This window comes from Aricia agestis, chromosome 12 (assembly GCF_905147365.1).
Source record: "Aricia agestis chromosome 12, ilAriAges1.1, whole genome shotgun sequence".
NCBI lineage: Eukaryota > Metazoa > Arthropoda > Insecta > Lepidoptera > Lycaenidae > Aricia > Aricia agestis.
Genome location: NC_056417.1, coordinates 5,119,194 through 5,144,616, shown reverse-complemented (window position 1 = coordinate 5,144,616; position 25,423 = coordinate 5,119,194). Strand labels below are relative to the sequence as shown.

The window sequence follows — 25,423 nt, the reverse complement described above, 5'->3', positions numbered from 1 at the left end:
AATATTATGTGTAGGGAATTGACGGAATTGAATTTAACTTTTATTTTTAAAATATTTGCACGTCGAGATATATCCGACAAAACATGAGCGCTATTTCACATTGTACCATCTAATATTGTCATTACCATGTTTTTGCAAATAAACGTTCTTATTCTTATTCTTAATGTAGAGTCAGACTAAAAGTGTCTACGCTACACCCAAAGTCTTATCAAAATCAGTCCAGGCGAGGTTTAAGCGATAACGATACGACATACATTTACAATTGTATCCGGAAAGTGTGGATTTTAAATTAGAAACTTAAACATATTCAGGAAGACTAGAAACCACTAAAAATATTACATATTTTGTGATCAAACTACTAATGGCATGGTTTTATTTGCTCAAACTTGTTGTTTACATGTTATGTCATCAGGCGGTCATCATTCCACATGTTTTCTTTACTCAAAGTTAATTAAAAATCTAGCTCTGCATTATTTTGCCGCTAAAATGTTTTATTCACCTGAAATCTGACCTAATTTTCGTACTATATCAGCTGTACTATTTTCGCGACTAACCCAGTATCCTCAATGACATAATAGGGTCTAAAATGCCATCTTATTGATGTCCTGTTTAGGATGATGTCATCATTCGTCACGCGTCGCTGCGTTTCAACTCCACAGTCCACTCTCCAGTCTCAGTTCTCAGTGAACTCCAGTCTACGTCGTACTACGCTCGCGCCACGCTGTGTTTACAAACGTTCTAAATACAAACATTCAAAATGGCCGTCAGCAGATTGTCGATTATCAAATTCTTGGAGCTGGTGAGTAAGAATTTATATTTAAATATCGAATTTTAAAAATCGAATAAGTAAATGGTCTATGGTTTGTTGTTTTTTAATTTATTCAGAGACGCAGTTGAGTGAATGTTTACTAACATTTCGTGAACGTTTCAATAGTTTATCGCCGGTAACTGACTCGAATTGGTGTTAATTACCAGTAAATGAAACGCTTAATAAGTCTATAAACAGTTTTCTAAGAAAAGGGCGTTGCCTTACACTTTTACGTCGTGGCCATGCGCTCTACCTTGCTTTACCAAAGTTTTATTATAATTATACATTTAACACCTTTCCTTAGCTTATTCATGTATTAAGTTAACTTTGTTCTTTTACTTTGCTATTGAATTTTCTTGAAATATTAATGAGGTGTTTTATCATAATTCAACACTTTTAAATAATGATTTATTCCAGTAGTTACCCTTCTACTAAGTTATATTTATCTTAGTTGTAAAGTCTTGTCTTTAAATGCATTTAAAAATTATGATACGGATTATAACTTATAAGTCGCCCGCTAGTCCAATAATATCATTTAAATGCCCGGGCCAGTCCTTTTATGCACCTGCTGGACTACCTAAGCCAAAGTAAGGGTGAAAGTAACTACTTTCCACAAAAAAGGCGGTTAGGCTGGTTTCAAGTTGGCGGTTGTTGGTTGTGAATATTAAAAAAAAACCTGATACGATCTGAGTAAAGCTATGCCATCAAAACAAATAGTAAACTTGTTTACCAGCAGCGTTTCAAATTATGAATAAGACTACCTGTGCGTACCTGTGCACCGTGTCAATTAATTTTGATACAAATACAAAAAATATATTATATTAAATTCAATCAAATGAATGTGCTATTGTATTTTTAATGGGCCATACCGGCTACCGCATACGTAACTTTTAAAATTTAACTTTCCTATGTTTTTGATTAAGAATTTAAACATAATACAGTTATAATACAGGGCTCCTGTGGGATAGGTGCTTGTTTAACAGAATCAGAATCTACCAAATGGTGACTCTACAAAATTATGACTTAAGTTTGTAATTTATGATTTGGCCATAAGTCTTTCTTGTTTGTTCTTGTATATCTCTGGTGCAGTAAAAGTTTATATTTTGATACTAGGTAGATGACACCTGCAACTCGTTTATCGCATGGGGACCGTACATTTTTTCGGGATAACAAGTATCCTATGTCCTTTCTCGGTACTCAAAGTATCTCCATGCCAAATTTCAGCAAAATCGATTCAGCAGTTTGGGCGTGAAGAAGTAACAGACAGACAGACAGATGGACATACAGATATACAGACACACTTTCGCATTTAAGTATACATAGGTAATATTAGTATTTAGTATGGATATAGATAGTGCTTTTCCCTTACTTCATTTGGCACTAATTAGTAATTAGTAATATACTTGTTATTTCAGTTATCTAAGGGGAAAACTGTATCGAACTTATTAATACGTTTATAACTTGTTAAGAGGTAAATGTAGCATGTTAATTTTATTAATATTATACATTCCAGAAAAATATAATTGTACCTAATAAGTTAAAACACGACAGTATATTATAAGTTTATGGTTAAAACCCAGGAGAGCGTAAGGCTCGACTCTTATTAAATGTTCTATATTATGTATTTTGTGTTACTTCATTCCATTTATTTATTATTTTAATGCATGTTTCAATGTCTCAAAAATTATTATAAATATTATGGTACCAAATTTGAATTGTACCCTATGCAACCGAAAAAGATGTTTGAAAATCGGTCCATGAGCAGTAAAGTACTTAATCAATGAACATACAAAAACATACCGAATATAGAGGCTCATCAATTCTTTGAATTGGGTAAAAATAATCTTAATACGAGTAGGACCTAGTGTCTGTTGTTACCATTTAAAATAGCTTATTTCTCTTAAATTTCAAATAAAATGACCAGTTTTAATAATACAAGTTGACCTTGTCTTATTTTTATATGAATTCTCGGAGAACAATAATAAATTATTAAAATAATTTAAGTAATATGAACAATTTCGTATATTAATATTAATAAAGGGATTATATTTGTTGAAATATGTCATGAGCTAGTTGAGGTTAGAGCACGTTAGTGAACATCCAATGATATTCTACTTATACAGATATGTTACGTCCATACTATTTTCCGGCTTAAATCTCTTCCGAACAATTTTCAAATTCAAAATTGCAAACATTGACAAATTTGACAGATAAGTGAAACAAAAGATACGAAAAACCATTTACATAAAAGAGACAGTTCTATTTTTAAAAGTCGAATCGTATCGCTGTCTCTTTCTTCGCCTGAGCTATGACGAAAATTCGATTTTTTCCAGATTGTTAGAAAAAATAATTGAAAATGTAAATAATCGAGGTATTTATTGCAATCAAGACATGTGGTAAGAGATTCCATGTGTTTTGTTTACTTTCTAGTCATAATTGGTACATTTTCGATACACGCACGACGTCATTTTCAATTTATTTAGGTAAGACGCAGCACGTTCGTGACTGCGCTCGATGCAGACTAAACAACAGACGGCCCAATTGGGCCGTATTTGAATCTTCACAACGCGCGCGGTAGTAACATATCTGCTTTGAGTTTTTCATCATTGTTAACATCTCAGAACAGGAAAATAAGGTTAACATAATATTATAGAGTTATGAGTTATGACAGATTTAGTTTTTTTTTCAATCGTCAAACGTGTTTTCGGAATTCGGCCTACACAGTTTGAGGGAAGTGATGTTTATCGGAGTGACGTCATCGTGACTTCACCACTGGGTCACGGTGACATGAGAATAAACGTGACATCACTGGTAAGGTGTGAGTAAATTGGTCACAAACACGAACACTGCTGTAAATGACCCGTAGCACAGAATACCCGTAGCCCGTAGCTTAAAAACAACGCTATTTATAGATAACTCTGTTGTGTCATTATCATCAGAACTGCGAAGTTTAATTATTAATTAATAAAATAAAAGATTTTTTGTGTTAGACTTTAGTTGCAGGATATTCATACTAATATTATATATACCAAAGTGTGTCTGTCTGTGTGTTACCTCTTCACGTCCAAGCCGCTGAAATGATTTTGATTACATTTGGCATGGAGATAATTTGAGTGTCACGAAAAGACATAGGATACTTTTATCCCGAAAAAATGGACGGTTCCCGCGCGATAAACTACCTTTCGCAACGGAGTTGCGGGCGCCATGTAGTCATTCATGAAAAAATGACCTTCGTGACATAATTCAATTAGGTATACTTTTTACTTCTACAACATCCAATTATTACTTATGTAGCGCGTAGTTATAAATTAGTTAAATTAGTGGAGGAAGTATGGATCAACTCCGTTGCGCCAAAATTGCTCAAGTATCGTACATTTTCCGGGAGAAAAAGTATCCTATGTCCTTTCCCGGGATTCAAAGTATTTCTATACTCAGTAAAATCGGTTTAGCGGTTTGGACGTGATGAGGTCAGACAAGCAAACTTTCGCATTTATAATATTAGTATGGATTTTATTTTATACAATCTTTTTTCTACATCGTCTTTTACTACATTTATTTATTTACGCCGTTATAATACTAATGAATAAGAAATTAAAAAAAATATGAAATTACTCAGACTCCTTATCAAACAATGGATTATTTATTATTCTTAGGAATTCATTCAACTGTTTTTTTCTTTGTAAGTACGTGCATCTCTACATGTACCTGCAGACAACACTTTTGATAACATAAATAATCAAAACATTGCACGAATGCTTTTTAGTTTTATTATTTATAAATTTGATATAATTTCCTCTATTAACATAACATAATATTACCTTCTCCTTTTTGGAAGTCGGTTAAAAACTTAAAATAAAGCCACATTGTGGTGCCGCAGCAGCAACACAACACGCAATATAGCATTGTGGCTCATATTATATTACTTCTGTGTCCTTACTCCTTGTCCTTGCATTCGTTGCACTCAATGAGTGCTATAAGGCCATGTTTTGCCATTTCAAAACTTGTTAATCGTTCATAAGACCAATTAAATACGCGAAGACTGTAATGGACTTGTATTTTGGGAATAACAAAGCTCTTACACAGCTTTGGCCTACTTGCTACTAAGTACTCTGTTACTTATAAGTTATATAACTTTAAAAATATATCGCTTTTTTATCGCTAAATATTACACTGTTGTTTTATTACAACACAATGTTGATGTTTATTTATAAAGATTTCTCGGAAACCGATGACTCCGCGAGCATAAAAATAAAAATATTATCATATTAAAATGTTGAATGCAACCATTTTGCATGATTTGCAACTCTATCAATAAAGTATACTAGACCATAGTATATTAAGTATATTAGCTTAATAATAATTAATGTCAGTCCCAAAAAATATGTCTTAATACTTAATTATCATGTGCAAATAATAGTTAGAAAATTAGGCTGGTAATAATCTGTATCATATATTAAACTCAAAGGTGACTGACTGATTGACATAGTGATCTATCTACGCACAGCCCAAACCGTTGGACGGATCGGGCTGAAATTTGGCATGCAGGTAGATGTTATAACGTAGGCATCCGCTAAGAAAGGATTTTGATAAATTCCAACCCCAAGGGCAATGATATTCTATGTTTAGAAACTCATTGCCCAAGGGGTTCAAATAGGGGATGAAAGTTTGTATATAATAATACTTATTAACGCGAGCGAAGCCGCGGGCAAAAGCTCGTTTAAATATAAGACTCTAGGACGATATCGTAATTCGTATTATTAATATGTTACATCTTTTATTAAAATTGTAGAGGTCTCGTACTAGCTATCTTCTATGTGGATTATACAAATACGGTCGTCTACTTTACTCTAGTTTAATAATTTTATATACTTACTAAACAATGTACCTAAAATTTATAAGTTACTAAATTGAAACCTGCGTATTTCATACGTAAATCGATCTTGCAAATAAACATTGTTACTAACGTTTTTCTACGTCAGATTTTAATGGTTCAATTATTTCCTTATTCGTATGCCAATTTAGAATGTCCTTGATAGAAATGTTTCATATTATTGTAATCTGTAACTTTACCTAGTGTATTTTGAACTACTTTGCTCGTCTTTTCTTAGGACCGTAAGGGCCGAATCACACCGCAATGACAGCGCAGCGGCAAGCATTTTCAGTGACACTCACAAAATCATATGACACTGAAAATGCTCACCGCTGCGCTGCCGTTCAGGTGTGAATCGGCCCTAATGTACCAATCTAACAACTGTTTCAATCGATTACACAATAATCTATTAAACGTCTAAAAAGGATTCTCCTTATTTTATACTTCACCATCCTTCCAACTTTTTAAATGCAGTCATAAAAAACAGAATATCTAACGAATTTTTAAATTTTAACTGAATTTGAAAGAGCTTAAAATTTCAAACTTATGTTACTTAAAAGCAATTAAACAATCAGCCAATCTTAACCTCAGATAAACCGTAATAAAATGTGGGAAACTAAATTTTTAAGGCGAGCAGTCGACAAGGTGAATCTAGTAGATAACCTCCAAAACTCGCGACCCGCATGCTAATGGTCGTATGATGTCACGGACCTTCGGAGACCATACCTGTGGCCTACCAGATGACTCAATTCTCACAGGTCTGTTATGTACAGTAGTCAGTAAGACAGGTTTGCCATTTTCGATCTTGGAAATAATGTTCAAAGGGGTAAACAAAAAAAGTCTTTGAACGTGAAGTTTAACGTACTTAGCGAATCAACAGCGAGTTAACGTTACATTTAAATTTATGGTTACCTAGATAATTTTTGTAGCCATAAGTCACAAATCGTAGATGTTAAAACAAAGCATGACATAATATTTAATTGATGTTTTAACATGTAATAATTTTGCCAAAGATTAATCTAAAACCTACGCACCATGTTCTTAATGATCATTGTTATTATTGAAGTATATGGCTGACTAGTACATACTTCCAGTTACCAGTATATACGTTTTGGGAATAGCAGTTTAGCAACTACATTGCCTGAAAAAATTAAACAATACTCTATAGTACCAAATTATTAATGGTTAGGTAATTACTTTATTATACTTTCAACTGAATATATTTGCTTAATTTCTAAGGTTTTGTCTCTTTAATCATTTTTAAGGATATCTCTCTGAAAACACTTCTAAGAATCTTTTCTTTTAAGTAAGTATATCTGTAAATATTTCGAAAGGTTTCTCTCCGAAAACATTGCTAAGGACTTCTCTCTGGCGACATTTCTAAGATTTATTTTTGTTAACATTTCTAGGGATCTTAGCTCTTGACCCTGTAAACTTTTGTGAGGATTTCTCTCTGTAAACATTGCTAAGGATTACCCTCTGTAAACATTTACTTCTATTTACAAGGATTACTATCACCTTTCTAAGTATTTCTCTCGGTGATTTCAGGCGCTGACATGCGCGTGCGTCGCTCTGCACTACCAGAGCTACAATGCTGATGCCGACATCGGCATGCTGGTCACCGGCACCTTCATCGGCTACCTCATCATCTTCGCCGGGGCTGCTGCTGGTGAGTGAGAGAAGCGATAGTGGTAGAACAGAAAAATATGGGAGTGTAACTGCTGGTTGAAAGTATAGTGTTGAAGAGACAGAGGGTAGAGCAAAAATAGCTACATTATTATTATATCAATGTATAGACTAGCTAAAAGTTGAGATAAAATAGTAATAAACGTAGAGTTCCCTGTAAAGATATTATGGCCTACATCAGTGGTTCCCAAACTTATTTTGTCTACTACCCACTTTGAGAAAAAAAATGTTTTAGCGCCCCCCATTGTTCCAATTTAATATGCATCCAGATGAAATGAAATTACAAATCACCCCCCAATCCTCTACACAACGCGCAACGCCCCCATTTTTTTCTGAGTCGCAAACCTTTACACCTTTAGCGCCCACAAGGGGGCGTTATCGCCCACTTTGGGAAAGGCTGGTCTACATAAACTCTCTGAGTTGACAAGAAGACCAAAAATGCAAGTAGAGATAAGGGTAAAGAGAGAAGAGCGAGTTTACTTTATACTTATTTGAGAGTTAAGAAGTTATATGTACCTAGGTAATAAATAATTTGTGGAAGAATATTAAAATTCTTTTATATAATCATGCCTTTAGGTATACCTTAATCTAAAAAAAGTATAATGGCCTGTTTTATGACCGTTATTCGTCTATACCCTTTGTAGTTTGATTTAATTATATTAAAAATCCGTTAAATCACCACTTCCGTCCGTTTCAGTCAGCTTATAATATAATCTGTGAGCACGGTATGAGGCAATAATGTGATATATTTATACGCTTTGACTCATTTTCTGCTCGTAAAAATTTAAAAACATTAACACAGTACAAGAAATATACAGTAGATCAACTTCAAAGTAAAGAAAGCTTCCCGACTCAGGCCTAGGATGATATGATGGAGAAAACTAATGCAGTATATGTATAAGGGTGTAAGCACGTAAAAAATTATAATAGGCGACATTATGGGCGTAGCGAGATACGGGCAGGGGGGGGGGGGGGGGGGGGGGGCAGCTGCCCCCCCTACAAGAGCGATCGGTCGTTAATGCTTACGAGTTTCATACGTCCTAAACATGCAGTGCAAAAATTTGCGGGGTAAGAGGAGGTATTCAATCGCTCATATTTTGCTAAAAACCACGAATTCTAAGTTTAGGATTTTCTTAATCTGCCACCCCCCCCTCCCCTCCAAAGACCTATCCCCCCCCCCATATAGAATCCTGGCTACGCCCATGGGCGACATTCTAAGAATTTATGGATGATTTTTATTTTGCTGTGTGATATTTGAAGTGTAATTTATGTGTGTCGGACTGCAGTCTTTGATAGTCAACTAGCATGTTTTTTTAATCTAAGATAAGATATTTCACACTTGTATTGTAGTATGTTACACTTAAAAGTTTCGTTTAAACTTCTAATCTAATGAGTGTAACAAACTATATTGTGGAGTGTTAAGTCTTATCAAACATATTAAGTTACATTAAAACTGTTTTATCAAATACTTTTGTATCACGTTAAACAATTTTGTAGTTTTTGATTGTGTATTTAAAACATTTATTTTCAAGTATTGTCGAGAGTTGTTTTTATTTTTAAAGAATAAAAAACATCCTTAAATAATAATTTACAACTTGTTTACTTCTGTATTAGCCTAGTAAACGAATGATTCTGCTTGGAAAAGTCGAAAGCAGAAATTTTGTCCTTGTTTAGACTAGTTAGGAGATAAACATACAAAAAGTCCTGACCCCTCCGAGGTGAGCTCGATGGAGGGGGGGGGGCAAAGAAGGTCCCGTTTTTTGTTTTTTTGCTTACTCATCATAAACGGTTCTTCGTACGAAATTCTCTTGTACTACATAATAAAAGCTAATTAAATTCTCTACAACTTTGTCCTTTACACTTTGTATCTATCTTCAATCATTGCCTCGCTATGAGCTTCTAAAATTGGCCTCTGAAAATTTCAACTCTCTAGCTATTATCGTTCTTGAGTTACAGCCTGGAGACAAACAGACGGACATATATATGGACAGACAGACGGACAGACAGACAGACAAACAGACGGACAGACAGACGGTCAAGAAGACGGACAGACATTAAATTCTCAGTATAGGGTCCCGTTTTTACCCTTTGGGTACGAAACCCTAAAAAACACACTCAATGATTGAAGATAGATACAAAGTGTAAAGGACAAAGTTGTAGAGAATTTAATTAGCTTTTATTATGTAGTACAAGAGAATTTCGTACGAAGAACCGTTTATGATGAGTAAGCAAAAAAACAAAAAACGGGACCTTCTTTGCCCCCCCCCCCCACCCCCCACCCCCCCCCCCCCCCCCCCCTCCATCGAGCTCACCTCGGAGGGGTCAGGACTTTTTGTATGTTTATCTCCTAACTAGTCTAAACAAGTAAATATATATATATATATATATATATATATATATATATATATATATATATATATATATATATATATATATATATATATAACGTAACACAAGCCCTTTAGGTACGGGGCCAGAGTGACGTGGTGAGAAGCGTCATTTGCTCAATTATTATTATTATAATATACATATATTACTATGTAATTCCAGGTTACGTGATGCAGACTCCCACACACAAACGTATAGACATCTTCTACACCCTGGTGGGAGTCGCGCTCTTCGTCGCCAGCGGCGCTGTCATCATTGACAGGTATGTAGCATTGTTGATACACCTTTTACCACCTATACCACCTGAAGCAACCAAACTTTACAGTTACTGGTCGTTCTTACCTCTAATAACTATAACGTGTACAGAAAAACCCTTAACTGCTATGGCTCTTAGGCCATTATTAAAATATTATAATACATTGAGGGCAGTGCCGGTTATAGTACTACCAGCGCCCTGGGCGAGATTTCTTCGGCACCCAGAGCACTGGAAGTGCTGAAAAAATTGGTGCCCCTTTTGTTTGCCTTCAGCGCTCCTTTTTATCCGGCGCGGCCGCGGCACCCTGGGCGGTTGCCCAGCGTCACCCCCCGCCCCATTAACGCCGTTACTGATTGAGGGTTTTGAATACGTAATTTGAAATTATTACATTAATAATTATACATTTGCAATATTTTCATGAAACATGGAGGACATATAAATGCATTTTTATCAAGAAGTTCTTTTTCAATGGAAACAATTTTGAAATATCATCATGTCTTCCTGACTCCTGTCTTCCTACTACAAAGACTTAGATTTGGGAATATCCAATTGCAACGACAATAATAATAAATTGTTGCGGAGGATCATATTATGTGTCATTGCTACCGCAACCTTTTCTTGTAGTGAATGAACCATGGGGTTTTAGACTTTAGTGGGTTAACCCCGCGGCTGGGTCCTTTGGGGACATCGCGGGTCTAGCCGCGGCCGATGTCCCCAAGCCGTCTGGAAAGCGTAAATCGTTTTCCCATGTTTGAAGTATTACCTGCAGATAATCTGCGAGGTTTTCAAACTTAGCAATGAAAATACTGTAAGACTCAGGAAAGATCATACAATAGTTCTTTTCCTAGATTTTTTAAGTTCCCGCCAACTTACCTCTGAACGTACCTTTTGACCATAAAGTTAATATACCTAGCGGAATAGAGAAACCAAGGCCTGACCAAGAGAGATGTCACTATCAGTAACACTGCGTGGTAAAAAGAGACGTGTGATACATGACAGCAGCACTCTTTTTTTGACGTCCAGTCGGCACGTGCCGCACGTTGACAATTTAATCTCATAGAAATCATGTTCAATCATGCTTGTGTAAGTGTATATGTTAAGCTTAAAGACCGAAAACGCTCAGTAAGCGAAAAAATGGCTCACAACGCGTTGTGGTCATAGTGAAACGGCCACGACTCGAAATTCGAGTCGTGGCCCTAGTGAAAACGGCCACGACGCGTTCTGTTAATCACAGAAATACCATATAGCGAAATTCGTGTCGTGGCTGACGTGCTATTCGATCACAACGCATTGTGGTAATCGAGAAAAGCCATGACGCGTTCTGAGCATTTAACAGCCACGACGCGAATCCGTGTTGTGGCCCTAATGAAAACGGCCACGACGCGTTCTGAAACCAGGTTAGTTACTCAGGAGTAATTTTATAGCGCCCAAGTGTGTGCGTAATACACAAGAGAACTCTGGTTTCAATGAAACTAGGCCAGTTACGCAGGAGTGATTTTATAGTGCCCAAGTGTGTGCGCAATACACAAAAGCACTTTGGTTTTAATGAAACCAGGCCAGTTAAGCAGGAGTAATTTTCTAGTGCCCAAGTGTGTGCGCAATACACAAGAGCACTATTCTTTACTCTCATAACCCAATGGAGCGCTGGCGAGAGATCAGGTTCAGGATCGACTTTTACACGCGCACACACGTGGGCACTATAAAATTACTTCTGCGTAACTGGCCTCGTTTCATTGAAACCAGAGTACTCTTGTGTATTGCGCACACACTTGGGCGCTATAAAATTACTCCTGCGTAACACGGCCTGGTTTCAGAACGCGTCGTGGCCGTTTTCATTAGGGCCACGACACGAATTCGCGTCGTGGCTGTTTTTAAATGCTCAGAACGCGTCATGGTTTTACTCGATTACCACAATGCGTTGTGGTCGAGTAGCACGTCAGCCACGACACGAATTTCGCTTCGTGGTATTTCTGTGATTACCAGAACGTGTCGTGGCCGTTTTCACTAGGGCCACGACGCGAATTTCGCGTCGTGGCCGTTTCATTATTACCATAACGCGTTGTGAGCCATTTTTTTGATCACTGAGCGTTTTCGGTCTTTGAGCGTAACATATACGTACACATATTTTTACACACAGATGAAACCAATTTCGGTTTCGTTTGACAGCTCGAGATTGTTGCTCTATTCCGCTAGGTATAATAACTTTATGGTTTTGACACAATCCGAACAAAATATGACGTAGGCCCCTCAATTGCCGAATGAATTTCTTCGATGGTACATTAATCCTTCGATCGTGAATTCTTAGGAAAACAATTGTTATTGTATTGTGTCTCGCTCAACGGTGAGCTTATGGGGTTTGATGGGTTAAAATATGATTGTGTACACGTGTCACGCATAAAATATTATTATTTCTTCGACGGACGCAAGCAAATTTAATTGAGATAGCGAGATATTTATGACCATTTTAACATTTCAGATATCAACACGCCGGTAAAGGCCAAACGAGAGATTACAACCTGGCCAAGGCTTCCCTGGCCATCATCAACGGCGCCATCATGCTGGTGGACGCCGTGTTGACACAGCGCGGCGGCTAGATGGCGCTAACACGACTTTACATTCTACCCACAGCTTGCGTGGTTTAATACTTTGGTACTTTTATAATTTAATACGATGTATGGCCGGTTTCTCAGGGTTAATGATAGAAGTTTAACAGATAAGGTGGTTAAATAGATCTCTTAGGAGAATATCTTAGGTAGCTGTTTAAACAAAACCAATAATTAGGTAGCTGTTTAAACAAAACCTCTACCCCGTTACAGGCGTTACAACTTTACAAAGACTGCTTGTTTTGTCTGGCATATTGGAAAACGTATAATAATATTATGTCATAAGACAAAAATAGAGGGTACATAGTAAATATCCTTATCAACAAGAAATATAGATTTTCTTAATAGACTTTTGTCTCTTATCTTATATATAAAGTTCTCGTGTCACAATGTTAGTTACCGTACTCCTCCCAAACGGTTTTACTGATTTTTACCAAATTTTATATGCATATTCAGTAGGTCTGAGAATCGGCTACAGGGCACTGGCTACTTTATATGGACAAATAAATGCATTTGGTGAATAAATAATAGTAAATTATTATAACTCGAAACGGCGACCATTGTTTGTGCGACGGGATAGCGATGAACGTCGCCATGGTGCCATACTTATTAAGTCACTTCAATAAAATAATATGGGCGAAATATCTTATATGGCAAAATAACGTTGCCGGGACAGCTAGTGTTAGTATAAAAACCGAAAATATGATATCTGAGATAAACCACGTAAGCTTGTAGTTTTAAGTAATTTATGTCCGAAGAATCTATTTGTCTGTAACTAATACTAAAATGCTATTAGACTTAAAGATATTATTACTTAAATGTTTAGGTGAAAATTGCAATATAAAATATAATATAACTGTTCATAATAAAAAACTATGGCCTTAATATGAGGATCAAGAAATTTGGAATAACGTTAAAAATACTTCTCCAGTAGATTATTATATTATTATTAAGGGTGTATTGCGTAATTATTGTAAGATACTATAACAGCAGAAATGTAGTTCAAATAAGTCTTATAATATACCAAATTATACAATTCATAAACCAAATTAGTCTTATAAAGTTATTTTCTATACGTTTTACTAAGTACAACACAATGAGAAACGTACCAAGAATAATTTTAAATATACCTCACAATCACTAGTCTCAGATGATGATGATGAAATTTTTTTTGAAAGAAACTTATTTAATACGAAATCTTTTTATAAATCTTTTATATTTTTGTATCACAAGTTATTTAACAGTTAAGCATTTTTATTATTTTATAATAATCACAAGAAATCAGTACCACCAATGTTGTTTTTTATTATAATAAAATACTTTGTCAATATTTTGCTTCTATTAATTCTCCTTCACTTATTAATAGTACAGGGCTACTTTTACTGTTAAAAAGACGAAACCCTACTCTCATTTATATTTAAAATTAAAGCTACAAAAACTAAGCTCTTTTTGTAGCTTTAATTTTAAAGTTTTTATTGTAACATGACTATTATACAGCGTGCAATTAAAAACCTTACGGCCAAATTTCAATATATTGATCCTAGTTTAAAATAAAAATACACTTATTTTTTCTTTTATAATTAGTTTAATTACTCAGTACTAAAATTTTGAAAATAGCATACGAAAGTTATCCTAAAAAACACCGCAATTAATGGACACTACGCGCCGCCGACGCGTTATGTGCCCCCCGCGCGCGCCTCCCTGACACCACCCTCCGCGACACCCCCGCTCTACCCACCGCCGCGAAGTGACCGTTCTGCAACGATTTTAAGTGGGATAAAATATTATGTTATTGCAAAAAAATTAACACCCTATTTTTTTGGTTAAATGGACTCTCCTAATGATACCTAAGCCTAAAAGCCTAAAAGGGCCGGTAGGTTTAATTGCACCATGTATTGACTATTTAAAGATGAAATATAATTTGCTAATGTTGTTATTAATAATAGAGAAATTCAAATCAATAATATGAGACTATGTAACATACGCACAAAAAACATCTTTTGCCTACAAAATATTATTGCGCTTCGCTTGGCTCGTCTCGGCTAGTGCACTACCGTGCACTCAGATGAAAGTGTTAGTGGTGTAATAATGTATGCCACCGTTTCTAACTTTGACAGACGCGCGCGGCTTACGACTGTCGCGATGCACGGAATTGTACCTTTAAAATTATCGTTAATTATATTAGATTTAAAATCGATATAAAAGGTGTAACAAAATTAAGTCATAATAATTTAGGGTGTTTATGTGTCTCTTACATAGAATTCACTGTAAAAGTAATTTTCCATACGAAGTTAAAAAAATACTCTTTCAGCGCTGCAACTTTCACAATGAACTATACAGAGTGCAATTAAACCTCCCCCCGCGTCACCCTATTTTTTTTGGTTAAATGGACTCTCCTAATGATACCTAAGCCCTATAAAAGGGCCGGTAGGTTTAATTGCACCATGTATTGACTATTTAAAGATGAAATATAATTTGCTAATGTTGTTATTAATAATAGAGAAATTTAAATCAATAATATAAGACTATGTAACATGCGTACAAAAAAACATCTTTTGCCTACAAAATATTATTGCGCTTCGCTTGGCTCGTCTCGGCTAGTGTACTACCGTGCACTCAGATGAAAGTGTTAGTGGTGTAACCTACAAATAATAAAAACTAGGTGTAAGTTGTAATACTAAAGAATTGTTTTTAATTAATATTGACAGAACCACAAATATTTTATGTAAAAGCTTACCAGCAACCCTTTCAGGTAATGCAACTGTAAATAAAATTATATGGCTAGTTATCATTAATCACAGCATCAGTAATTATGGGGAGTATAGTTATATGGACGGTAATGTCAAGTATTATTAAAACAACATCAATTTGTTTATCGTCCACTCAACTACTCAGCAAAATTACACAAATATATTATCCCTGTTGTTAGCTGCGTGATACAATTTTCCCCAATACCTTGTTTATTATAATACGGTGAAGTTGTATTTATCACACTTTTATCGTGTTTGTTACTGAATATAGCTGAAATAGTTACACAGGATTGTTTCCAGCATCAAGTATTATCGGAGACTTTATGAGTAAATATGAAGATATATCGCATTGACTTGTATTTAATTGTTCTATTAGGAATTCAGTCAAACAATGCTGAATATATTGACGATGTTATATTGGTCGTCAAAAAAGCATTTCAAGATGGACATGTAGCTGCTGTTTGGGGCCAAGCAGTAGATCCAGATGTGATCACTTACTTTCTAATTAAATACCAAAGTCCAGTATTTACTTTGAACATAAGCGAAACAGACACTAATCCCACAACTTTCATGCAAACAGTATTTTTCGCCAAAGAGCCGTACGAGTTTCATTTATTTTTAACAGAGATAAATTTAATAATAGTGAATCCTATACGAATTATCCTTGTTCTGGAAGAAAATACAACAGAAGATGTGAAAGCTTTCACTGAAACAGCATACACAAATGACATTGGAGATATAGTTGTAGTAAGCGTGGATAAACAAGGTAAAACTCAACTATCAACTTACTTTCCTTACGATAATGGCATGTGCGATGATAGTGAACCAAAAATTTTGAATCCTGACAAAGATCTTTTTCCGAGGAAATATAAAAATCTACACGGCTGTCCTGTTAGAGTAACTGCTGTCAATTTCATACCGTATGTACGATTTAACTATACAAACGATACTGTTTTCGAAATCGGAGGATTCGATGGAAGATTTGTAAGGCACATCATTGGTAGAATGAATGCGACGATAAAAATTGTGGTCCCCCAGAACTATAGCGATATAAACGCTACAACTACAGAGTCTTTTACAGCGCTCGTTGAGGACATCGCTGATGTAATGATACCGTCTGTGCTAGTTACGATGGAGCGGTACCAGTCCTCTCAGATATCCTATATCTACGACACGCTAGACCTCGTTTGGTGCATACCGAAGCGGCAGGAAATCTACCAGTGGGTTAAAGTGTTGCTGCCATTTTACAATTACTACACTTTGATTATTATCGTGTCATTCGTAATGTTCTTCATATCGATCAAACTTATAAGGAAATACACAAGATACAGATACACGAGGAGCATAACTTTTGGATTGTACGGCCTATTTTTTACGCAGGCCATCAAGTTTCGAACTGGATCATGGCTTGTAAACTGCCTTCTGATTCTGTGGGTTTGGTTCTCCTTCATCGTCCGTATTGCTTATCAAGGTGAGCTAATAGAGGGCCTCTCACATTCGATACTGGAACCGGCTACCGAAACCGTAAAAGAGGCTTTGAAAATTGTAGACGAAGTTGTAGGTCTAGATTCGTACATCGAGTTCTATAGAAACACGTCGATCGAGGAACGATTCAAATCCATAGCACTATCGGAAGTAAAGGACTATGTGGAAGAAATTTCCAAAGGAAAGAAGTCGATGCTCGTTTTGGACGATATGTTGGTTAAATTGTATGGATACGAAGTACAAGTTTTGAACGAGAAGGTTGCGAATGCTCCAGACTGTATTTTTATGAGACCGCGGTGGCCCGCGGCTAAAGAAGTCCATAGGCGTATAGTTGAGTCAGCAGAGGCCGGTTTGGTGTCTAAAATAACCAGTCAGAGTAGATTCGGATGGGTTTTCAAATACAACTCGACGCGAATTCCCCGGAAATATACGCCTTTGGACATGATGACCTTGAGCTCGTGTTTCTATGGTCTGATGGTGATGTGGATAACCTGCTTCCTAATTCTTTTGCTGGAGATTTCAAAGAATAAGTACAGTCGAAAGTAATAAAATTTAAGTACTTACCTATAGTTTTGTTACACCTTCTATACACGTGTACAGATAATAACCAAGTTAAACATACTACCAATCTGCTTGAGGTGATTAACATAATAGTTGGGGAGGGGAAGAGGGGATTTCGGGAGTAGCTCCAGCGTGTCAGATTAAGCTTGTTTAGGCTTCCGACATGTGTCTAGTTATCATGGTATAGAAATCAGATTTCTCATGTGGTGGGTTTTTTTACATTGAAATGTCATCGGATCTGTCAGATACTGGATGTTTAGTATACCCCAAAGAAGCGAAATATAAAGCACTAACGATTCAAAGGTTTGGTAAGCCTGTAGGTACATTTTAAAATATAAAAAAGTAAAGCTTTATATTTTCCTAACGAAGTTTCGCAGATATTTTATTTTGCACTAAACTAAATGATTTAGTCCTTGCTGTCTAAAATATATTTATAGCTGACTTAAATAAGCAATTTTCTGAATATATTTTCTTTTTCAAAACTTTAAAATGACTGCAGTTTCTGAACCACTAAAATAAAAAACGCTCTTATAATTTTTTAATCAGCTTTATCTAATGTACAAAATCTACTAAGTCTCGATGACGCTCGAGTGACTACAAAAATAGCACCCTCTCCTCCTCTACTATAATAACTAACTAGTTATTATGTTAATCACCTCAAGCAGGTATAACTAGGTATATAAAATGATTGATGAGAATTGAAAATGATAATTATACGCCTCTTATTGATAACAATCTGATTATTATTTTTTGTGACCATTAGTCCATTAACTTACCAGTGGGCTTATGAGAAACATTGTTTAAAGTTTAAACTAGTACGTGAGAATTGTAGAATAGAAGAGTCATAAAATTATCGTTGATTATATTAGATTTAAAATCGATATAAAAGGTGTAACAAAATTAAGTCATAATAACTTAATTTAGGGTGTTTATGTGTCTCTTACATAGAATTCACTGTGAAAGTAATTTTTCCATACGAAGTTGAAAAAAATAGTCTTTCAGCGCTGCTACTTTCACAATGAACTATACAGGTTGCAAATATACCTCCCCCGCGTCACCCCCGCTTATTCCCCCGCGCCGCGAGTGACCAATGACCATTCTGCAACGATTTTAAATGGGATAAAAAATAACACTCTCCTAATGATACCTAAGCCCTGGAAAAAATATGGCAGGAAGGTTTAATTGCCCCTGTACATGAGGGACATACACACCCTAAGATATTATCTCTATGTTTTGTTACACCCTGTATGTAATATAATATTTTCTATCACTTCTGTCCGCACTTAAAATGTTTATGCAACCTTTTAAAAGAACATAATTTTACGTGGCTACCGCGTGCTTACTATGAATATTATGCTCTATTTTACAGTCGATATTATTATCTGCGAAGCATTTTATTAAACATAAATAACGCAGTGACGGTAAGTAAAGTTTGTTACAAAGACGCCTTTATTGCTGAGTGTTTCAAATCCACAGGAGAATTGACCATGAATTTAGTGATAGGTTCAAAAGATGTCGTTAAATGTTTCAAATAATTGGAATTATTATTAGCCTTAAAGAAACAAAACATACATGAACATACAATAATAAAAATAATAAAAATATATCCACAGCCGAACATATAACCTCCTCGTTTTTTGGAAGTCGGTTAAAAATATCGAAATAGTTCTGAATAAAATTAGTAGTTTTTAGGGTTCCGTACCCAAAGGGCAAAAACGGAACCCCATTACTGAGACTTCGATGGCTGTCCGGTAATAGCTAGAGAGTAGAAATTTTTACAGATTGTGTATATCTGTGGCCGCTATAACAACAAATACGTGGGAGAGTCATGCTTCGGCACGAATGGGCCGGCTCGACCGTTCTCACTTCTCACAGAAACCGGCCAAAAACGACCACATTCGGAATATCCTATCACTTTACTAGCTTAATACGAGACCTCTGACATATTGACTGTGATAAGTAAAATATTATCGGATCCCCGCAATTAGTGGAATGTGCCCCTACTGTTTGATCGCTAAATCTATGGCTATTCATTATATTGTATGCCTTGTGAATAGAAATCAGTCCAGTCCAATTTTACCATGATTGTGACTTGGAGGAAGTGAGGAGTGCGTTTTGGGTTAAGGTTTAAAATTTAAATTGAATAAAGCTTAGTACCAAACCTACGCGACCAGGCGACTGCGAAGCGGAGCGTCAAGTTGTCAAATGTGTGTTTTGTATACAAAAAATATACGTAGTTTTAGCCTAAGCTTAAGATAGGAATATAGAACAAAGACGTAATGTCGGCTGTACACTCTCGCCGAGAGCTCTCGGGAGAGAGTCTCGTGTGAGAGCCCCTTGCCCGAGTGCGATCATGTACATTCTCGCTTAGTTCAATTGCAGAATTATGAACTCAGAGAAGATGGGCCATTATTTTTCTCTATGAGATGCACGAAAACACTTATCTTGCAGCTGCCGTAGCTCTCTGTGCTATGAGCTATTATAAATAATTATTAGTAATTACCAAATATTTACATAAAAAAATGGCGAAAACGTATCCACGATCAATGATTATTGATCAATGACCACCATTCACCATGCATCGAAAGATATCATTGTAATCCAAAGTCTATAATCATATTTAATTTTATTTCTCACAGATAATGACTGATAATGATGTTTATTATTGTTATTTTTCTGTTCTGCACAGTCTAGCAGCGCGACTAGTAGTGAAAAACGCGAGAGTGTACAGTAATGCGCTCGCTTTCCTCGCGAGGCCCTTTGTCTCGGGCGCAAAATACCGACACCGGACCGAGAGGATCCGAAACAGGGGAGCGCACCCATTTACACTCTCGCATTCGGGCCGCCTCACTGTGTTTCGGCGAGAGTGTACAGCCGACATAATATATAGAGGAAGTAATTTAAGGATTTCTTACTTCTTTTTTCTTTGCTTTCTTGGTATTTACCTGCAGTAGTTGGTCAACAATTGCTCTCATGTTGAAAATGAACCACGTTCTGACTTGTACAGGTCACTTGCACAAGTCTGTAAAACATGTTTTATTATTTATAAATAAGAAAAAAAAGGATATAAAGTTGCTCTAAAATCACGCAGGGAATTAAAAAGCAATTACTCAATAAGCCAATCGATCAAACGAGATATTTGCATGTAAATTTGTTTGTACGGCGCCGGCTATCTCTACAATCTTTAATAACACTAAATCAATGACAGACCCAATTATTTATTACCTAAAAACTGCTCTATTAATTGAAATAGCTCTACAGAAATACACAAATATAACTATTGAAAATGATTATACTGTGTAGGCATACTGCTAAGATAGATTATTTGTAGGTAAGTATTTCGAATCAGCGTTTAGGTACCTAATCATCATCGAACGGTGATGATACTGATTGTTGTTTGTCGCAGGAACTCAACTCGCTAAGTTAGGACATTCGTGTTGTCTTATCTGCGCCTGTCTATGGCCTGTGACCACCGTACAAAGGTAAATTTAGGATAATACAAAGTGAAATAGATTTTATAAACTTATATTTTTTCACTAAAACATGACAGAGTTTTATTTCTACTTCGGCGTGTTGTTGTTGCGAGTGCCCACTGACTAGGTACGTTTGATGCTACCATCAGAGGATCCATAATATCTTCTTGTTTCCAAGTTCAAAATGCAACAATGCTGGCTGTTTATAACTAAACAATATAGCAATCGATTTTCGTATTCTATCTTGGTGGAACTTGGTATATTTGCAGTGTATCACTTTAAGCTTAGTATTTATTCAGGTAGTGGAGTGGCATTAACCGCTGGGTCTCCGGGGGCTCCGCTGCCGTCCTGATCGAGACATTTATCCACTCTAATTGCGATACTTTTTTCAAACGAATGCACATCGGAGTCGATAGCGTCGATTTTTCGAATGTTCGATTTTTGGACTATTCCTATGAATAGAATAGAAAATTTTTAAATGCACAAGGTGTAACAAAACTAAGTGATAATACTTTAGGGTGTGTATGTGTTCCTTGTAGAGAGTTCAGTGTGAAAGAAGTAGCACTGAAAGACCAATTTTTTTCACTTTTGTATGCGGAAACATGTGATGCTGGGGCGCTTACTCACACAAAAGTGAAAAAAAATTTGTCTTTCAGCGCTGCTGCTTTCATAGTGCACCCTTTACAAGGAACACGTACCCACCTTAAAGTATTATCACTTAGTTTTGTTACAGCCTGTATAAATCTGTTCAGTGTTGATTAATCCTACTAATATAGAGATCTACCCTGTATAGGGACATTTTAGTTAAGTATACAAAACATTTTATTGTCTATCTAGCAATTCTTTAACGCACCAGACCAAGAAAAATTACTGCTTCCAGTTAAACGCTTTCTAGAACTGCAAATTAGTATGTGTTTAAAGTTTTATGTAGAACAAAGTTTTTTTTATGAAATAAGGGGGCAAACGAGCAAACGGGTCACCTGATGGAAAGCAACTTCCGTCGCCCATGGACACTCGCAGCATCAGAAGAGCTGCAGGTGCGTTGCCGGCCTTTAAAGAGGGAATAGGTTAATAGGGGAGGGTAGGATGGGAAGGGAAGGGAATAGGGGAGGGTAGGGAAGGGAATAGGGTAGGGGATTGGGCCTCCGGTAAACTCACTCACTCGGCGAAACACAGCGCAAGCGTTGTTTCACGCCGGTTGTCTGTGAGAACGTGGTATTTCTCTTCGTGGTCTAAATCAAATTCAAATACTCATTCTTATGAAATTATTACCCCCGAAAATTTTAGATTTTTAGTTTTTTTTTCTTCTTTAGCATTTATAACAATAATGTGCGGTTATTTAAAACTTTTTTTGCATAATTGGCTATGCCATTAAGCCGAATTTTGTGCGGGAAAAATCCTTAGTTTCAATTTATCGGCAAAAGACCTTCGTTACAATTTTAATCAAGTATGATGTTACACTGCTTCTAATTAAAATGTATGCAAACCGCAAAGTAAAGAAATACAATTCCAAAATAATTCGATCGAGATTCAAAAGTTTAGGTTTAAATTAGATTTAATTAAATGCAGAGAATAGGAACATTTTGGCATAATTATTGTGTATACTCTATAGCGTATAACCCTACAATAGCTCGGGACTATTCGGGGGACAAGACAATATTTCCAGATGCCGTAATTAATATCAGACGACACGCTGCACGCATTAGGAATTATCGTCCGCCCTACAATAGCGAGCGTGTTAGCAAATCTGGCCTAGTGAATTGTGTCCGGCCTGATAAATGGCCTGGAACAATAGGCCTGGCGCAATTGGCCATAAATCAGGCCAGGCCATGCCGTACGGACGTCTAAACGCTTTTTTCCCGAATTTTGAATGTCGATTTCAATTGGATACGTTTCGAATGTCGCGCTCTGTGACGGTGAAATATGTTAGTTTAGGGTTATTAATTTGATTGTGGCAGTGGAATATTTTATGCAGGCAGTTCTTGTAAAAGAGGTGTACGATTTGGCGCGTATGGATCAGTGCTCTCGTTGGCCGGGGGGCCGGGACTAATATTATAACCACACTAAATATCTTTGCAAATGTTTGTGTGTTGGTCTGTTTGTCAGAGGCAAAACCTCTTCACAACTGAATTTGATCGGTATGGAAGTACTTTAAATTCTGGGACATAAAATAAGTTTTTATCACAAAATACATGTAGCAAAATCTAGATCCGACTCTAGGGCCCGTATAAATAGTCAGTACTCAAGAGGCATCTCGGACTCAAGACTCGGTTCAGGCTCAGTGATTGGTTGGCTGTCAAAATTTGGACCAATCACAGAGCCAAACCGCGTCTTGAGACCGGGTCGCAACTTAAGTACTGACTATTTATACGGGCCTAGAATTAGGAATATTCTCTTGTCAATAAAAGCCTTTATTTACAGGTATTATGTGAAACGTCAAACTTAGTATTTTGTTTAGACACTAACTTGTGGATATGCTGAAACCTGGTACCTATTGTAACTCTATATGTACTAAACCGTAAACGATATTTAGACAACATCCAAGTTTCGACAGCCTTTCAATTCTGAACATTAGTTGTTCAGGTAATAGTTGCGATAAATTTCATACGTCTGTATGATATTTAACCGAGATTTATAAATACATGAAAAAACAATCAAAAAATGATATTATATTAAGAGGTGTCTTAACCCTAAAGAAGGTAATCATTGTCTTACTAATTATAAAATAGCAATAAAATTATAAATTAATTATAGTACTTATACTTAAGTTTTAATATTCATACGACTTTTGCAATATATGAGACAAAACATTATTTAGCGCTTATTCAAGTCAAGAGAGCTTACAGTGCCTAGTTAGTAGTTAGTAATTTTTTAGGGTACCAATTTCAAGCAAGGTTTTTTCTTTCTACAATTGAAAAAAGAGAAATTACCATTGATTTATGGAATGGTAAAAATATTAAAATAATATGAAATTCTACGAGCCAAACGAAGTAATGTACCTAATTTAAACTAGGTACATGTTTACTATCCATACTAATATTATAAAGAAGTGTGTCTGTCTGTCTATCTGTTACCTCTTCAAGCCCAAACCGCTGAACCGATTTTTCTGAAAATTGGCATGGAGATACTTTGAGTCCCGGGAAAGGACATCTAAGGATACTTTTTGTTCCGACAAAATGTACGGTTCCCGCGCGATAAACGAGTTCTGGCGGAACGGAGTTGCGGGCGTCATCTAGATGTCTATAAAAATAATAATACAAACCATGTATTTTACAATAGTATATTATAATATTTCTGAAATCAGGGCCGGTTTTAGTACTAGCGCCCTGGGCGAGATTTCTTCGGCGCCCAGGGTACCGATAATGCTGAAAAAAATTTGCGCTCCTTTTATTTGCCTTCAGCGCTTTTATGCGGCGCCCTGGGCGGTCGCACAGCGTCGAACGCCGCTTCTTTCTGAATTCTGAAATAAAATACTGTACTTCGGTAAAAGATATCGTATAAAATGCGATACCTCCGAAACTATACCGCGCAAATGTAATGCTCGTCACAGATTTGTATGTTTACATTCCGTCCGCTACTGTTGTGAATACACAATTTGATGTATCCGTTATACAATATCAAATTCTTTCGCTGATATTTACTGCACTGGGATTTTTAGCAACTGAAAAATACCTAGAAGCTATTTTGCGTTACATGATATCCATATCCATTATCCATACTAATATTATAAATACGAAAGTGTGTCTAAACTATAAAGTCTATCTGTCCGTCTGTCTGTCTGTCTGTCTGTTACTTCACGCCGAAATTGCTGAACCGGTTTTGCTGAAATTTTGCATGGAGATACTTTGATCCTATGTCCCTTCCCGGGACTCAAAATATCTACATACCAAACGAAATCGGTTCAGCCGTTTGGACGTGAAGAGGTAACAGACAGACAGACAAACACACTTTCACATTTATATTAGTAAAAAATGGAATGGATATGGATGGCTTGCTGTTGTAGGCTGTAATAATGTAATTTTGTCCTGTAGTGTGACTTCAAAGTTTGAGTCAACCTACCACAGATGGGTTCCATACCTTGCTGCGATCCAACCGTCTTAGGAATGTAAATGAGACAAACAAAGGATATGGGCGACTGGCCCATAGACGACTCTAATTATTTTAATTAAAAAAAAAACATCTTCCTAAGCACGCTCATAAACTAGCACGGTTTAACGATAAGCTATAAGCTATTACAGCCTACTTTATTGTACAAATTTACATTGTGGTAGAGCATGTCTAACTTTAAATGACACTTCCCACCACTTCACTATTTGATACAAACTGGAAATTTTGTGCTATAAAATAAGAAGGGTGCGCATTTTAAGTTCCACCGCAAAGGTTCCCAAACTCCTTTGTTTCGTAGACCACTTTCAAAATTTAAAAAAAAGATAGATCTGGTGAACCTACAATACTAATCTATGAAACTTGCTATTATTTTAAGTAACGGTCTAGTAACGGTCTGCTATTATTTTAAGTAAAGTAATTTTAGTTCTTCACAACA

At 36.2% G+C, this 25,423-nt stretch overlaps 2 protein-coding genes across 3 annotated transcripts in view; both read left to right on the top strand.

The window, feature by feature from the left end:
* The first annotated feature begins 669 nt into the window (after nucleotides 1–669).
* The window catches only part of LOC121732763, a 31,689-nt gene continuing 6,935 nt past the window's right edge, over nucleotides 670–25,423 (top strand). The window contains exons 1-4 of one of the 2 annotated variants that reach the window (XR_006036428.1): nucleotides 670–799; nucleotides 7,227–7,347; nucleotides 9,915–10,014; nucleotides 12,485–12,729. Coding sequence is in view for 1 of the 2 variants with exons in the window: in XM_042122730.1 (XP_041978664.1) it covers nucleotides 758–799; nucleotides 7,227–7,347; nucleotides 9,915–10,014; nucleotides 12,485–12,602 (381 nt within the window). In the remaining variant the exon portion in view is untranslated. Of the gene's footprint in view, nucleotides 800–7,226; nucleotides 7,348–9,914; nucleotides 10,015–12,484; nucleotides 12,740–25,423 lie in introns of those variants that run through there. The other variant, XM_042122730.1, reaches the window with a different exon arrangement.
* LOC121732761 lies at nucleotides 15,657–17,392 on the top strand. Its single transcript, XM_042122728.1, has one exon. It carries the CDS (start codon nucleotides 15,695–15,697, stop codon nucleotides 17,390–17,392), a length of 1,698 nt encoding a protein of 565 aa, XP_041978662.1. The 5' UTR covers nucleotides 15,657–15,694.

Coding starts and splice junctions, on each gene's coding strand:
- LOC121732761 (XM_042122728.1), top strand. CDS start 15,695: ATGAAGATATATCGCATTGACTTGTATTTAATTGTTCTATTAGGAATT.